General features: G+C 46.7%; 1 protein-coding gene across 1 annotated transcript; it reads right to left on the bottom strand.

Moving 5' to 3' along the window:
* Nucleotides 1-12,892: 12,892 nt before the first annotated feature.
* On the bottom strand, nucleotides 12,893-16,426 carry LOC138367846 (uncharacterized). The gene has a single exon (XM_069329829.1). The coding sequence runs from the start codon at nucleotides 16,424-16,426 to the stop codon at nucleotides 12,893-12,895; it is 3,534 nt and encodes a 1,177-aa protein (XP_069185930.1).
* Nucleotides 16,427-18,614: the final 2,188 nt, after the last annotated feature.

The raw sequence follows: 18,614 nt of genomic DNA, 5'->3' as shown, positions 1-18,614 counted from the left end.
GAAATGTGTCTAATTTTACCATGGAGAAGTTATAACTTAGCACACAGCCGAGTTAGCAAGGATAATAATCTTTATTTAATACGTCGCCTCAACGTTGTGATTAAGTCACGTGTTTGTTGGGACTTAGTTTATCGGTGACAATAATTTGCAATGTGTGTCCTGAATATATCCATTTTGCTCTATTCTTACAGATTCTTAGTATATTGGAACTCTTCCCAGTCACCCCTTTATTGTTTATTAAACTCATTTGATTAGAATCTGAGTTAATGCTTCAACAGAAATAGTTATGATGACAGTGTAATTTTAAATTAAAATTTTTAGCATAAAACTCACTGACAAATATCTTCAGTCTGGTTTGAAAATTATCGAACAGCTCTGTTTTAAACTTGAAATCCATCAAAAGTTCTTTCATTACCTACCTATTTTTTTTAATGTTGCTTCGAAAGGCGAGTTTATTGGGCAGCGTCACTCATCCTGTGAGTGGACACACCGCCATAGTGACAGTATTGGGCAGCGCCACTCATCCTGTGAGTGGACACACCGCCATAGTGACAGTATTGGGCAGCGCCACTCATCCTGTGAGTGGACACACCGCCATAGTGACAGTATTGGGCAGCGTCACTCATCCTGTGAGTGGACACACCGCCATAGTGACAGTATTGGGCAGCGTCACTCATCCTGTGAGTGGACACACCGCCATAGTGACAGTATTGGGCAGCGCCACTCATCCTGTGAGTGGACACACCGCCTTAGTGACAGTATTGGGCAGCGCCACTCATCCTGTGAGTGGACACACCGCCATAGTGACAGTATTGGGCAGCGCCACTCATCATGTGAGTGGACACACCGCCATAGTGACAGTATTGGGCAGCGCCACTCATCCTGTGAGTGGACACACCGCCATAGTGACAGTATTGGGCAGCGCCACTCATCCTGTGAGTGGACACACCGCCATAGTGACAGTATTGGGCAGCGTCACTCATCTTGTGAGTGGACACACCGCCATAGTGACAGTATTGGGCAGCGTCACTCATCCTGTGAGTGGACACACCGCCATAGTGACAGTATTGGGCAGCGTCACTCATCTTGTGAGTGGACACACCGCCATAGGGACAGTATTGGGCAGCGCCACTCATCCTGTGAGTGGACACACCACCATAGTGACAGTATTGGGCAGCGCCACTCATCCTGTGAGTGGACACACCACCATAGTGACAGTATTGGGCAGCGCCACTCATCCTGTGAGTGGACACACCACCATAGTGACAGTATTGGGCAGCGCCACTCATCCTGTGAGTGGACACACCACCATAGTGACAGTATTGGGCAGCGCCACTCATCCTGTGAGTGGACACACCACCATAGTGACAGTATTGGGCAGCGCCACTCATCTTGTGAGTGGACACACCACCATAGTGACAGTATTGGGCAGCGTCACTCATCTTGTGAGTGGACACACCGCCATAGTGACAGTATTGGGCAGTGTCACTCATCCTGTGAGTGGACACACCGCCATAGTGACAGTATTGGGCAGTGTCACTCATCCTGTGAGTGGACACACCGCCATAGTGACAGTATTGGGCAGTGTCACTCATCCTGTGAGTGGACACACCGCCATAGTGACAGTATTGGGCAGTGTCACTCATCCTGTGAGTGGACACACCGCCATAGTGACAGTATTGGGCAGTGTCACTCATCCTGTGAGTGGACACACCGCCATAGTGACAGTATTGGGCAGCGTCACTCATCCTGTGAGTGGACACACCGCCATAGTGACAGTATTGGGCAGCGCCACTCATCCTGTGAGTGGACACACCACCATAGGGACAGTATTGGGCAGTGTCACTCATCCTGTGAGTGGACACACCGCCATAGGGATAGTATTGGGCAGTGTCACTCATCCTGTGAGTGGACACACCGCCATAGTGACAGTATTGGGCAGCGTCACTCATCCTGTGAGTGGACACACCGCCATAGTGACAGTATTGGGCAGCGTCACTCATCCTGTGAGTGGACACACCGCCATAGTGGCAGTATTGGGCAGCGTCACTCATCCTGTGAGTGGACACACCGCCATAGTGACAGTATTGGGCAGCGCCACTCATCCTGTGAGTGGACACACCGCCATAGTGACAGTATTGGGCAGCGTCACTCATCCTGTGAGTGGACACACCGCCATAGGGACAGTATTGGGCAGCGTCACTCATCCTGTGAGTGGACACACCGCCATAGTGACAGTATTGGGCAGCGCCACTCATCCTGTGAGTGGACACACCGCCATAGTGACAGTATTGGGCAGCGTCACTCATCCTGTGAGTGGACACACCGCCATAGTGACAGTATTGGGCAGCGCCACTCATCCTGTGAGTGGACACACCGCCATAGTGACAGTATTGGGCAGCGCCACTCATCCTGTGAGTGGACACACCGCCATAGTGACAGTATTGGGCAGCGTCACTCATCCTGTGAGTGGACACACCACCATAGTGACAGTATTGGGCAGCGCCACTCATCCTGTGAGTGGACACACCGCCATAGTGACAGTATTGGGCAGCGTCACTCATCCTGTGAGTGGACACACCGCCATAGTGACAGTATTGGGCAGCGTCACTCATCCTGTGAGTGGACACACCACCATAGTGACAGTATTGGGCAGCGCCACTCATCCTGTGAGTGGACACACCGCCATAGTGACAGTATTGGGCAGCGTCACTCATCCTGTGAGTGGACACACCGCCATAGTGACAGTATTGGGCAGCGCCACTCATCCTGTGAGTGGACACACCGCCATAGTGACAGTATTGGGCAGCGTCACTCATCCTGTGAGTGGACACACCGCCATAGTGACAGTATTGGGCAGCGTCACTCATCCTGTGAGTGGACACACCGCCATAGTGACAGTATTGGGCAGCGTCACTCATCCTGTGAGTGGACACACCGCCATAGTGACAGTATTGGGCAGCGTCACTCATCCTGTGAGTGGACACACCGCCATAGTGACAGTATTGGGCAGCGCCACTCATCCTGTGAGTGGACACACCGCCATAGTGACAGTATTGGGCAGCGTCACTCATCCTGTGAGTGGACACACCGCCATAGTGACAGTATTGGGCAGCGCCACTCATCCTGTGAGTGGACACACCGCCATAGTGACAGTATTGGGCAGCGCCACTCATCCTGTGAGTGGACACACCACCATAGTGACAGTATTGGGCAGCGTCACTCATCCTGTGAGTGGACACACCGCCATAGTGACAGTATTGGGCAGCGTCACTCATCCTGTGAGTGAACACACCGCCATAGTGACAGTATTGGGCACCGCCACTCATCCTGTGAGTGGACACACCGCCATAGTGACAGTATTGGGCAGCGTCACTCATCCTGTGAGTGGACACACCGCCATAGTGACAGTATTGGGCAGCGCCACTCATCCTGTGAGTGGACACACCGCCATAGTGACAGTATTGGGCAGCGCCACTCATCCTGTGATTGGACACACCGCCATAGTGACAGTATTGGGCAGCGCCACTCATCCTGTGAGTGGACACACCACCATAGTGACAGTATTGGGCAGCGCCACTCATCCTGTGAGTGGACACACCACCATAGTGACAGTATTGGGCAGCGCCACTCATCCTGTGAGTGGACACACCACCATAGTGACAGTATTGGGCAGCGCCACTCATCCTGTGAGTGGACACACCACCATAGTGACAGTATTGGGCAGCGTCACTCATCCCGCGTATTCATATACGTGCAAAACAACCGAGTTTCTTACGGAGTGGCAAATCGAGTGAACCACTTATACGCATCATCACTTGTGGTTTATTCTTATGTTAAATATGGATTTTTTTTCCTAACATCACGCAGAATTTTGTTTTCTAGTATCACCAAGCTAGCACCTCTTGACACACACTATGTGATCTTTCATATAGTCTAGAACAACTGCTCCAATGCATCAATGTACCTAAATATGTTAAATATTTGTTTTAATACTCATTCTCCATTGGTACTTCATCAATTTGCAGGCGAGGAGTCACAATAACGTGGCTGAAATATGTTGACCAGACCACACACTAGAAGGTGAAGGGACGACGACGTTTCGGTCCGTCCTGGACCATTCTCAAGTCGATTGTGATACGTCGTCGTCTCTTCACTTTCTAGTGTGTGGTTTGGTCAACTTCATCAAGTGGTTAATCTGTACTTCGATTTGGGGCCAGATTTGTGTGGTGATAAGGTACGCTTAAGGTACAGCTGTTAGTGGTAGCGTCCCTTAAGTGGAATATATATCCATTTCACCCTGAATCTTGCAGAACAACTTGCAAGATCTGGTTCAATTGCCTCCTTAATATTGTCATACTGGTTCCAGCCGTATGTCACATTTACACTCACACATTACAAGATCAAATGAGAAAATCAATTGTAGTAATGAGGGGGATTCGAACCATCGACCTAGGTACTGCCAGGGACACGAACATTATAAAAAGAATCATAGGCTATTACAGTCGCCTATTTTTCGTCAACACACTTCACATATCCGGGAGTTTAAAACAACAACAAAATGTTACAAATTTAACACATTTATTCCCGTGCAGGTCAGAGAGGTTAAAGGTCAGCAACTGTCAGTCCACCTGACAAGACCCTCCAATTTTAACAATTTCTCAGATCACGTGAATAGTGTATATTTTAAACGGGAGCAAACAAACAAGAAAATCACACCTTCCTTGATATTAACAAGTCAGCCTGGATATGTTAATTCATGTTAATTCACAGTCTGGCGAGGTTAGTTCTGCGTGGACTGATATTAAGTCTTCCTAGGGCAACACCCTCTTTGGGGGCAAAGGCGTACTATCCCTCACCTTTAGACAAAGTCGGTCTGCACGTGTTATAATGATATATTTTCACCCAAGTTATGGTCGGTATTTTTCTAGTTGGGTTGTCAGTCATTCACTTCCTGGTCATCATAAGCCCAAATCAGGCTGTCTGTTGGCGAAGGTGAAGACATTAAATTATACCGTGAATTGTATTCACCTACAACAATGAGATTGTATTCACCTCCATCAATGAGATTGTATTCACCTACAACAATGAGATTGTATTCACCTCCATCAATGAGATTGTATTCACCTACAACAATGAGATTGTATTCACCTACAACAATGAGATTGTATTCACCTACAACAATGAGATTGTATTCACCTACAACAATGAGATCGCGAGTCCGTGTTTAAGAGAATGGCGTTTCTACCAGATACATAGACAGTCTGTGTGTTTGTATAACTGTCACATTAGTCGAGAGAGTATAGTGATCAAACACACACACACACACACACACACACACACACACACACACACACACACACACACACACACACACACACACACACACACACACACACACACACACACACAGACACACACACACACTCAAAACTCAATTTAGATCGGACACGATTACCGCTAGCCCATAAGCCCTTTTATCTTCTATAACATTTATTAGCCAAATCGCAATAACATTTAGCAGGTCCCGTTGCGTATGAAGGGCAAGAGAGGGCTATCTGCCCACGGGTCATTAGGTCGATATGCTCAGGGAACTACAACCAGCGTTTGGTTCATGCGTCCTGCAGGCACATAGAGCCAATGATCCCGGTGACATGACAGGGGAAAAAACCAGGGGAATTTAATTTCTATGGCACTGCACAAACACCTTTTTTTTTTTGTTTTTTTTTCAACCTTTTTTTTTTAATTTGAATATATATTAGTGCACAAAAGATTTTACGATATCAAAGCACAGTTTTCATTGCAGTATTCTCGAGTCCAATTGGTAGCATTTGAAAGTAATAACATTTAAAGCAGTTAACGTTAGAATATAGGATTGTTTCATGGGGTATTTTTGTGTGTAGGAGAGTTGTAGGGCATTATAGAGTGTTCCAGGCTAAGCATCGTAAGTTCATGTGCAACCTTAATTAAAAATAAAACGAATAGCTGAAAGTTGTGTACGGTATGGCAACATTTCCTCACACACACACACACGCACACACACACACACACGCACACGCACGCACACACACACACACACACACACACACACAAACACGCACACACACATACACACGCACGCACACGAGCCACAGGGACGTTAGAAGGAACTTTTTTAGTGTCAGAGTAGTTAACAGGTGGAATGCATTAGGCAGTGATGTGGTGGAGGCTGACTCCATACACAGTTTCAAGTGTAGATATGATAGAGCCCAATAGGCTCAGGAACCTGTACACCTGTTGATTGACGGTTGAGAAGCGGGACCAGAGAGAGAAAGCTCAACCCCCACAAACACAAATAGGTGAGTACACACACACACACACACACACACACACACACACACACACACACACACACACGTCAAGTTTATGCCAGAAGCGACCACAGAAGAACTCAAGTCAGCGACAACACACAAAAAATTTATAGTTCAAAGCAACAATTGAATAAACCCCTTTTAAAACATCATTAATAACACAATACACAACCTATGTCAGAAAACACGTCCAGTATGCAGCTCCTTTATGGCTCTCACACATTGGTAATTACATTAATATATCATTAAAAGGTTTAGTTAGTTTTTTAATAATTAGATTTCCCTACGATATCAGGTTAAGATTGATCTAAATTAAAAATAATAAGAGAGTAGTATCAGGGGAATGAGCCAAGCCATTACGACTATATAGCACTTGAAATCAGTCAGGATAAGGATTTGGGATGGGTCCTCGTTCAAGACTTTAAGAGAATGAGATTTTCAGAACAAGAAAAAAGCAAGAAAGTCGAAGGCACAGGTGTAACATGAAGATGCAGACTTACAAGGGATAAATGCGTTTTCCAGCAGAGTACCCATCGTATCCAACAGGGTAGTGGTGTATGTAGATCTCCTCCCTCCCTCTCCCATGTTTTAAAACTATATATGGCTAAGACATTAATCAGAAGCTGAAACATTAGACAGGTAGCAACGTCGGCAACCCCCACTCTCTCCCTCTCCCTCTCACACTCTCACTCTCTTACTCTCTCACTCTCTGGTTGCAGGAAGGCATAGGAGAAGACTACTTTTCAGTCCTGTTACCATCTCCCGAAGCACTTTAAATATGTAACAGGTTGGCAATCAAATTTGTCTGCATTCAACTATTCCATCAACCCAAAATGACATTCAATGTTCCAATACAACAATAATCCAAAAATCCAATCCAATAATCCAAAATACAATAATACAAAATAATCCAAAAACAATCCAATCCAAAAAAACAATAAAAATAAATAATAAAATTAAATTTAATAGGGTTAGTCTTTGATAATTTAATGTTTTCATAATATAATGAAAAATTAATTTAATAATTGTGTATAATAATTAATAAAAAATCATTTATATTACTTTTAGTCCCGTTATCATCCCCATTTTCATAATAACGTTGACAATCACTTATAATAACCACTAAACACTTCGTCATATCAGCACAAGGTCCAGCAAAAAAAAAAAAAAAGAGGACAATGTAGGAAAAAAATCCCTCTTGCATGAGGAAAGTTGAGAGAGCGAGCTATACGTCATTCCCAGGGTGTTCCTATTTGTTTGAGAGTTGAGAGTGAAGGCACTCAGTCACACTCTGGCCTCACCAGAGTGAACAGTTCCACTCACCCTCCTTGCTGCAGATATTGACCTAAAATCCTCTTTATTAAATGCTAAATTTTGTATTTGGGGGAGCAGAGAGAGAGAGAGAGAGAGAGTGAGTGTACTCACCTAGTTGTTCTTGCGGGGGTTGAGCTCTAGCTCTATGGTCCCGCCTCTCAACTGTCAATCAACTGGTGTACAGATTCCTGAGCCTACTGGGCTCTATCATATCTACATTTGAAACTGTGTATGGAGTCAGCCTCCACCACATCACTGCCTAATGCATTCCAATTACTAACTACTCTGACTAAGGCTAACCTTGCGATGAGTGATTGATTGATATAGGCTAAGACCTATATCAACCTTTGAAGGGTTATTTAAACCTATATCAACCTCTGAAGGGTTATTAAGGTTTATATCAACCTCTGAAGGGTTATTAAGGTCTATATCAACTTCTGGAAGGGCTATTAAGACTAATCAACCTCTGGAAGGGTTATTAAGACTTATCAACCTCTGGAAGGGTTATTAAGGCCTATCAACCTCTGGAAGGGTTATTAAGGCCTATCAACCTCTGGAAGGGTTATTAAGGCCTATCAACCTCTGGAAGGGTTGTTAAAGATACAACTTACGAGCTCTGAAACCTCACAACCAAAAGGTTGTTATTATTATAAACAACCTCATAATTCTTCCCCGTTTAAAACAATTCTGTAATATACATCAACAAAGCCGACATGATTGAGGAAAAGATGAACAGGTTTCGCTAAAGAGCATCGGGTAAATGCTCGCTACCATCCAAAGAATTCCAAGCAACAAACGCATTTGTTTCCGTGCCCAGTCAGTTCAGGTTCTTGGAGTGGGTGCAGATGCAAGGAACGGGGGGGGGGGGGGGTGTAGGGGGGGTGGACGGGGGTAGGAAGGGGGGGGGTGGACGGGGGTAGGAAGGGGGGGGGGTGGTCAAGATTCCTTCATGAATGGAGTGGTATGTAAAGAGCGTGCGAGTTGTGTGTATATTATATATATATATATATATATATATATATATATATATATATATATTTTGTGACGATAATCTCCTTCAAGAGAGATTGAGCCTGCTCTTCCCTCCTAAGTACGTCCCTATACAACTAATAACAACTAATATAGAAGATATATCCAACAAGTACAACACCAAGTTTTGCCCAGAGAGCAAACGTATTCAGCACCGGGACACCTGCTCCACCTCCGACACTCAAACCAGCAAACTGCTTGTCCGTCGCCTGCCTATCGCTGATTGGCTGGCGCCCGTCGCACGTGCTCCTCCACCCACCACACAAGCTGACGTCTGAGCCCCGCGACCTACAGTCATCAGAATATACCGTGCTCTCCAACACGTCTCATTGGTAGACTAAGCCTTGGCTTACGTGTACTAAGGGAGGTGGCAGCTTGAAGCCAATATTCCTGCACTAATATAATTTCCTTCCTATTACTCACTTGTCTTAACGTAACTTTTCATTTGCCAGTGATTATTCTTATTATTTTGTTTGATTTTATGTTACAATTTTTATGTCCAATTTTATTCATGTTTTGCTTTTCTAACGTAATTAAAATTTCATTGTTCAATTTACTTGTGTTTTGTATGTCTTCCCATTACCTTACCACAGACAAAAGTTCCAGATTTTCTCTTTTTGTTTCTTTATGTGACGAGGCCCTACCCCTAGCTTTTGAAACAGCCGAACACCAACGCATTACCGTCACACATATATATAATGTCTCTATACTGCTAGTATTTCTTAGTTTAGGCTAGTTCAACTTATCAGTGTAATACACGCTTGTGTGTGTATATGTGAGTGTATATACGCATGAATACCAAGTTCTAAAAATACAACACAACTGGTTCTCGACACGTTAGAAAGTATTCCACACCTCCAATGCCTCAGCTCAAAGTTTTTTTGTTGCATTTTTTTGTTGTATTTATATATTTTTGCCTTTGTGGCCTGTCTGAGTATGTTTTATAAGCATTCTCTGGCCCCTTGTTCGGCGGGTCTGGTTGGTTTAAGAGTCGTTAGAGATAAAGAGGCTTCGTTACAGGGTTCATAACACAGAGAGACAAGATGTTGACACTCCCACGGTGTGGTTGGTTAGGATTCCTTGCTCAGAACACCATGGGAGGTACAGAGTGTCTTCCTCCTTGGGGCTAAGGGCACTCTCCCTTAGGCCACTGGGAGAGATGCAATGTCTCCCAGGCAATTCCCTGAGAGCAATAATCTAACACCTCCCTCAGGCCACCGTGGGAGAATGAACAACAAGAAGAACAGTGTATTCCCACATTAACTCCCACCAGCTAATGTTTTCCCAAATACAACACTGTCTATCACAAGAAAAAAAAATTGCTACAGAACCCATTACATTTTTGCAGCAATGCATCACTAATTCTTCAAAATCCAATTGCACATCAATTGTCCATTTGGAAGACTGATGTCTTTATCACGTAAGAACGTCTACAGTTGCACATTAATCACGTGCATCAACTATAGCAAATCTCTTAGTTGATGAGTGAATGGAATACTGTTACGGCCCTCTCGGGACGCAACGGGGTTCTTACTCTGATGTTATGAGGAAGTAGTATCCGGCCCCAAGCCAGTAGTGGCTTTCAAGGAATGAGATCCGTGATGCAAGAAACTTAAAGGGGGAAGGGAAAGAAAGTTAAGAACTTAAGACTATAATTATTACCATCACCAAATAAATAATATATAAAAGAGTGCACAGGGGGAGGGATATTAACACTGTACAGGGGAAATACACAATCGTCTTCTGAAGACTCTGGATCCAAATTCTCGGTGCTAAGTTCTCGGTGCTTTCGTGGTCTCTTGACGAATCTTCCGATCAAGCTGAGTCTACCCCAAACACAGGCCAGCCAAAACACAGGTCCACTGGGGGCACCGCCGTGGAGGCCGTCAACCACAAGTCCAGCAGGTCTGCTGGCAGGTTCAGGATCAGCCACGCTGGTCAGGCCACTCCACGGGCGATACTAGGGTAGCGCCCTAGTCAGGAGCCTCGTGTGATACCACAAATCACTCTCCTGTCCTCAATACCCCAGTGGATAATCGTCTCCAGCAGTCGGTCCCGGATAATCCTTCTACTGCCACTCCACTGGCAGGGTAACACCACAGTGTTCTTCCGGGGGACGACTTCACAGCTGCTGCAGCAAAACACAAGGTATGGAGACGGCTGCCTTGGGTAGACTGACTCAACTTCAATCACAGCAGTCCCAGGTCGACTCTGTAAGCAGACACATCATCAATAACTGGGACACACTAAAACACCTCACTTACGGGCTCAGGCACAAACGCCCACCTATCCACTCCATAGATGGCGCAGTTGTCTGAGCTTCACCTCACCAGAGGTCAGCAGCGGCTGTGTTGTGAGCTGCACAGGACTGGAAACCGGCCCTTGTGGCCAGTACTCGTCGTCCTCACCAGGTGTCGTCGTCCGTTTGGAGGGGGTTTCGGGAGCTGACCCACAGATGGCGTGGTCGTCACTGCTCCGTGCTTGGACGCTGGATCCGGGTTCGTAACAAATACAGAAACTGTAATTACAATGCTGAATGTTTACTGTAATTATACAGTAATCTGTATGACAAACTATTCTCACTATCAGGGAGTGAAGATGCCTACACACACACACTCACACACACACATACACACTATCAGGAGACTCCAGATGGTCTCACACTATCAGGAGACTCCAGATGGTCTCACACACTATCAGGAGACTCCAGATGGTCTCACACACTATCAGGAGAGTCCGGAAGGTGACACACACACACTATCCTCATAGCGGTAGTGAAGATGGCCACAAACTTCATTGTCAATTATTAATTAATTTTTTTTTAATATTTCCTGTTTCGCTGTTACTATTTACAACCAATGTAATACAAGATTATGGTAGCTAATAGTCAAATTGTACAATAACGAGACACTTGAAAAAGTTGTAACTTGAAATGAGTGCACTAAGTGCTTCGTCTTCCTTGCTATCAAGGGTCATATTTTTCTGTGTTTACCACTAGTGAAGATGATGAACAAATGGTGAACACAACGCATGTACGCCACCCTTGATGAACACCCCAAATAATGAACACCACAAATGATGAACACCACAAATGATTGTTACGGCCCTCTCGGGACGCAACGGGGTTCTTACTCTGATGTTGTTAGAGGAAGATATATGTATCCGTTCCCAAGCCAGTAGTGGCTATCAAGGGATGAGATCCGTGACGCAAGTAACTTAAAGGGAGTAGGGAAAGAAAGCTAAGAACTTAATATTATAATTAACACCATCACCGATTAAATATATAAAATAAAAGAGTGCACAAGGGGGAGGGGTATTAACACTTTACAAGGGGATTAACCCACAATTGATGTCTTCTGCTGAAGACGCTGGTGCCATAACTCTCGGTGCCGAGTCCTTGGTGCTTTCTTCGTGGCCTCACAACGAATTCTCCAAAGAAGTTGAGCCTACCCTGGCCACAGGTCAGCCAAAACACAGGTCCACTGGGGGCACCGCCGTGGAGGCCGTCAACCACACGTCCAGCTGGTCTGCTGGCAGGTTCTGAGCCAACAAGGCTGGTACGGCCACTCCACGAACGATAAAAGGGGAACGCCCTAGACAGGAGCCTCGTGTGACACCACAAATCACTCTCCTGTCTTCAGTACCCCAGTGGATGATCGTCTCCAACAGTCGGTCCCGGGTAAATCCTTTTACTGCCACTCCACTGGCAGGCTAACACACCACAGTGTTCTTCCGGGGGGACGACGTCACTACAGCTGCAGCAAAGTTCAAGGTATGGAGACTGGCTGCCTCGGGTAGACTGACTCCACTTCCATCACAGCAGTCCCAGGTCGGCTCTGTAAGCAGACACGTCATCAATAACTGGGACACTAAAACACCTCACTTACGGGCTCGGGCACAAACACCTGACGTATCCAGTCCATAGATGGCGCTGTCGTCGGAGCACCACCTCACCAGAGGTCAGTGGCGGCGGTGTTGTGAGCTGCACGGGACTGGAAACTGGCCCTCGTAGCTGATACACGGCATCCTCACCAGGTGTCGTCGGCGTTTGGCGGGGGGTTTCGGGAGCCGACCCACAGATGGCGTGGTCGTTACTGCTCCCTGCTCGGACGCTGGATCCGGGTTCGTAACACCTCCCCACCAAAAGGAATTTGGTTTGGGGTTCTATAAGAGAAGACAAACCAAATTAGTATGAGGATTTAGATGCGAGATAATGCATCAGCTACCACGTTGTCCACCCCTTTGATGTGTTCAATCTGGAGGGGGTATTGCTGCAGATGGAGACTCCATCTGGTGAGCCTGAGGTTCTTTTGCCTAAACTGAGCCAGGAACTTTAGAGGATTATGGTCGGTCCGTACTAATATAGGATGACCATTGCTTGTTAGATACACCTCAAAGTGCTGGACGGAATTAATCAAGGCCAACGTTTCCTTTTCTATGACCGAGTAATTCAGCTGGCTGGGGGTGAACTTCTTAGAATGATAGGCCACCGGATGTTCTACCCCCTTCTCGTCCGTCTGGGATAAAACGGAGCCCAGGCCATAGTCAGAGGCGTCGACCGTCAGGATGAATCTATCCTCAAAGCTCGGGGACCTGAGGATTGGAGAAGAGATCAGAATTGCTTTGAGACTCTCGAATGCCTTCTGGCAATTCTCATTCCATATTAACTTTACCCCCTTCTTCAACAGATTGGTCAGGGGGGCGGCGATAGAGGAAAAATTAGGGACAAACTTACGATAAAACCCAGCCATACCAAGGAAACGTAAGATGTCCTTCCTGGTAGCTGGCGTAGGATACTGGACTATTGCCTCGATCTTGCTGGCCTTCGGCGCAATCCATCCTCCTCCAACCTTATGACCTAGGAAGATGACAGAGGTTCTGGCAAACTCAGATTTATGTAGGTTGACCACCAATCCTGACTGGAGCATGGCCTTGAAGAAATCCTCTATGTGACGCAGATGATCCTGCCAATCTACATCATATATTAATACATCATCGATGTAGACTAAGGTGTTTTCCACGTCACGCAACACAGTACCCATCAGTCTCTGGAAAGTGGAGGCTGCGTTTTTCATCCCGAATGGCATCACCTGACATTCAAATAGCCCGTCGGGAGTCACAAATGCCGATATGGGTTTGGCTTTTTCCGTGAGGGGAACTTGCCAATAGCCTTTGAACAGATCAAATTTTGTCAGGTACCGGGCTCTACCTATGGCATCCAGACATTCCTCTACTCTGGGAAGAGGATAAGTATCTGCTACAGTGACCTTATTCACCTGGCGATAATCAATACAAAGACGGTATTTCTTACCAGGTTTGGGCACTAGTAGTATCGGAGATGACCATGGGCTCGAGCTCGGGGCTATCAGATGGTGCTTCAGCATGTAATCTACCTCCTCTTTCACCACCCGTTTCTTCAGTGGGTTGAGACGGTACGGGTGTTGCTTTATAGGTCGGACGCCTTCCTCCAGCTCGACATCATGCCTCAAGACAGATGTTAATCCTGGAACATCGTCGAAGATAGGCTTGTATTGCCGGATCATCTGCAGCAATGATGATTGATGTCCTTCGGCCACGTGTGTCAACTTTGCCTGCAAGTTTAACAGAATGTCTGAGTTAGTCAACACCTCCTCTTCCTCCTCAATGTCGTCATTAGTGGTCACTAAGGTTACGGGGAGTGTATTCTGCCCCTCGTATCTCTTGATCATATTAACATGAACCAGAGTTTCTTTCTTACGACGGTCTGGAGTACTCAGAAGGTAATTGAGGTTAGTAACCTTCTTTACAACCGGGTAGGGACCTACGAATCTGGCGCTCAAACTTCCAGTTATTGTAGGAGTACATACCAAAACCAGATCTCCTACTTGAAACTCCCTTTGCTTGGTCCTCCTATCGTACCTGCTCTTGATAGTTCTCTGTGTATTGTCCAAGTTCCTTGTAGCCATCTCCCAGTCTGAGAACAGCCGTCCTTTATTTGTAGACAACCAGTCCACCATATCCTCGTTGGTTTCCGCGTCCAGCCAATGTTCTCGTGCCACTTCTAAGGGACCTCTTACTGAGTGACCAAAGATCATCTCGAATGGGGAGATTCCTAGGGATTCATTGGGCACTGATCTTACCGCAAATAGGAAGTAGGGCAGTTCTTCAACCCACTTATTCTGCCTGTCGTAGCAAAACTTCCGAAGCATGCCCTTCAACGTCTGGTGAAAACGTTCCAAAGCTCCTTGAGACTCGGGATGGTAGGCACTAGAGGTTATCTGCTGGATTCCCAGGTCGGCGATCTGTTGGCGAAACAAATGGGACATGAAGTTAGATCCCTGGTCCGTCTGAATAGTCTTGGGAAGACCGTATCGTGAGATGAACCAGAGCAGTTGTTTCACCAAAACCCTAGCTGTGATGGTCTTAAGGGGGATCGCTTCTGGGTACCTACTAACCCGATCTAGTATTGTTAGCAAATACTGTACCCCTGAAGTAGCAGGTGGAAGAGGGCCTACTATATCCAAGATAAGGTGTTCGAAGGGCTCACCTATTGATGGAATGGGGTATAAATGGGCTTTGGGGACAGGCTGGTTTGCTTTCCCGGCCACCTGGCAGGCGTGGCAGGTCTTGCAGAAACGACGTACGTCCTCCTTCATATGCGGCCAGTAGAAGCCCTTGGCTAGGCGTTGGAAAGTCTTAGAGATCCCACCATGTCCAGCAAATCTATTAGCATGGGCTGTTTCTAACAGCTTAGATCTGAACACGGCTGGGACGACTATCTGATCACCTACCGCACTTGACTGGGGATATTTCGGAGGATGCCGGCGACACAGTACATCATTTGACCACACATACAGATCCCCTCCTTTCGCAGGAGTGTCTACGGTGTCGGCCAACTTCCGTACCTGAGGGTCCTTCTTCTGTTCCTCTATCAGATGGGCTCGAGTCCAGTGTTCAGGAACCGGCATCTGGACGGGCGGGACTGGTGTATGGCTACTCGTAACCTGTGGGATAGGAGGAGAGTCAAACAAAGTGTTTAGATCTAGTGGTGCATGGAGGTGCGCCTGAGACCTGGTTTGCACTGCTGCGATGGGACTGGTCTCTTCACGTCCTGGATTCTCCACTACCAGGGGACAGTTGGGTAACAATCCTAGGGGTAAGTCATTGGCTAATATTACGTCAATTCCCTCTATGGGAAGACTATCCACCACAGCCAACCGACACTCACCTTTGAAGTGCTGAGAGTCTAGATGTACTTGTACCAATGGGGCAACGTACAAGGTGGAAGGGAATCCACCCAGGATTACCTTCTGCATCTCATTCGCCGATATACCTTCGGGTAATGATGTTTCCAGAATTAGAGACTGGGCCACTCCACTGTCTCTAAGTATTACCACAGGCGTACCTGAAAGGCCGCTGGTTACATACCCTTGGGAGATATACGGGGCGAACAATCCCTTCCTCATCTCCAGGGTGGATGTCGGTGGTACTATACTGTTCATCAGCATGACTTCCCTACGGGGATTATTACCTGTACTGCCACGACACCTTGCAGCAATATGTCCTCTCTTGCCGCAGGTCCAACACAATACATCCCTTTTAGGACTAATCGTCCGAGGACTATCTGAGGTTGGCTTGACGACACTTCGAGGGGCAGTTCTATCTTCCGGTCTATGTTTGGTTGGATATCTTGAATAGGTCTTCGGGACGTTCCTAGCAGATGGCCTATGAGTCAGGATATACTCTTCAGCCATGGTGGCTGCCGCACTCAAGGTCTCTACCTGCTGTTCCTCTAGGTACGTCTTCAGATCTCCAGACAAACAATCCTTGAAGTCCTCGAGCAGAATCAGCTGCTCGAGGTCTTCCTTGGTCTCCACCTTCCGAGAGGCACACCATTCTTGAAAAAGTCGCTCCTTGATCGTGGCGAACTCGGTGAAAGTGTGCTCTGAGGTCTTCTTCAGGTTTCTAAACTTCTGCCTGTATGCCTCAGGTACCAATTGGTACGCCATGAGCACAACCTTCTTCACCTTGTCGTAATCGCCGGAGTCGTCAAGGGATAACGTAGAGTAGGCGATTTGGGCCTTCCCAGTTAAGACTGACTGTATCATGATGGCCAAATTCTCCCTTGGCCACTCCAAAGAGGCAGCGACTTTCTCGAAGGCTGCGAAGAACTTCGAAACTTCTCTCTCGTTGAATTTGGGGACCATTTTGATCGAAACCGGTAGCTCCAGTTTGTCTCTGTCCAGCGCCTAATCGTAATACTTCTAGTTCATGTTGTCTCTGTCTTTCTTTTTCTTCTCTTTCTCGTTCTTCTCTCTCTCTTTCTCGTTCTAATTCTAAACGCCTCATCGCCAATTCTTTATCTTGTCTTTCTCTTTCCATTTCTAATTTCTTCCATTCTATTTCTCGATTAATTTCCAAGGCACGCATTTTGACAGTTAGCAAGCTTATATTCAGCTCACCTGCATCACTGTCAACGTCGCTGCCCTTATCTTCCTTTTCCGTGGAAGCTATCTCCTCACCTTCCCTTGTACTAGGAGTCTCGCCTTCCAGTTTCTCTTCTGCCTTCAGGTGCCGGTGAACCTTGGACAATATTTCCACACGGGAATCACTGGCACGGATCTTGATCTCCAGGTAGGCGCTCACTAGTACAAGTTCCGGTTTGCTCAGATACTTTAATCTGGCAAGACAGTCCACTCTGTTCAGAAAAGCCTGAACATCGTCCAGATCATCGATGGTAGCTTTTTCTGCCATTGTCACAGATGGAACACTCAACTAGCACTTAACACACCGCTTACACGTTAGCACTTAACGCACCGAGCACTGTTCTACGTCAATATTGCACTTTATCGCACCAAACACTGCACTTGCCAATATTGCACGTAATCACTTCAGGCACCGCACTACGCAATATCGCACTTAATCACAGCGAACCCTTCGCTCTTCAATATTGCACTGAATCACTGAGCACCGCACTAGTCAATATTGCACTTAATCGCTTAGTCACAGCGAGCACCGCACTGCACAATATTGTACTTAGTCACTCTTGAGCACCGCACAGGACGTATAATGTCACAATCGTCACACAGGGGGAATTATATACAGGGATTACGCCACTTCACCACCCCTGTCAAACATACTTAACAAGGGGACGGATCCCGCTGGGGATGCCAATTATGTTACGGCCCTCTCGGAACGCAACGGGGTTCTTACTCTGATGTTGTTAGAGGAAGATATATGTATCCGTTCCCAAGCCAGTAGTGGCTATCAAGGGATGAGATCCGTGACGCAAGTAACTTAAAGGGAGTAGGGAAAGAAAGCTAAGAACTTAATATTATAATTAACACCATCACCGATTAAATATATAGAATAAAAGAGTGCACAAGGGGGAGGGGTATTAACACTTTACAAGGGGATTAATCCACAATTGATGTCTTCTGCTGAAGACGCTGGTGCCATAACTCTCGGTGCCGAGTCCTTGGTGCTTTCTTCGTGGCCTCACAACGAATTCTCCAAAGAAGTTGAGCCTACCCTGGCCACAGGTCAGCCAAAACACAGGTCCACTGGGGGCACCGCCGTGGAGGCCGTCAACCACACGTCCAGCTGGTCTGCTGGCAGGTTCTGAGCCAACAAGGCTGGTACGGCCACTCCACGAACGATAAAAGGGAAACGCCCTAGACAGGAGCCTCGTGTGACACCACAAATCACTCTCCTGTCTTCAGTACCCCAGTGGATGATCGTCTCCAACAGTCGGTCCCGGGTAAATCCTTTTACTGCCACTCCACTGGCAGGCTAACACACCACAGTGTTCTTCCGGGGGGACGACGTCACTACAGCTGCAGCAAAGTTCAAGGTATGGAGACTGGCTGCCTCGGGTAGACTGACTCCACTTCCATCACAGCAGTCCCAGGTCGGCTCTGTAAGCAGACACGTCATCAATAA

The sequence above is a fragment of the Procambarus clarkii genome, chromosome 23 (assembly GCF_040958095.1).
Source record: "Procambarus clarkii isolate CNS0578487 chromosome 23, FALCON_Pclarkii_2.0, whole genome shotgun sequence".
NCBI classification, from domain to species: Eukaryota; Metazoa; Arthropoda; class Malacostraca; order Decapoda; family Cambaridae; genus Procambarus; species Procambarus clarkii.
This window is presented reverse-complemented; position numbering and strand designations above follow the sequence as displayed.

Bases quoted from the DNA above. Each gene is read 5' to 3' on its own strand.
- LOC138367846 (XM_069329829.1), bottom strand. From the start codon at position 16,426: ATGGCTGAAGAGTATATCCTGACTCATAGGCCATCTGCTAGGAACGTC.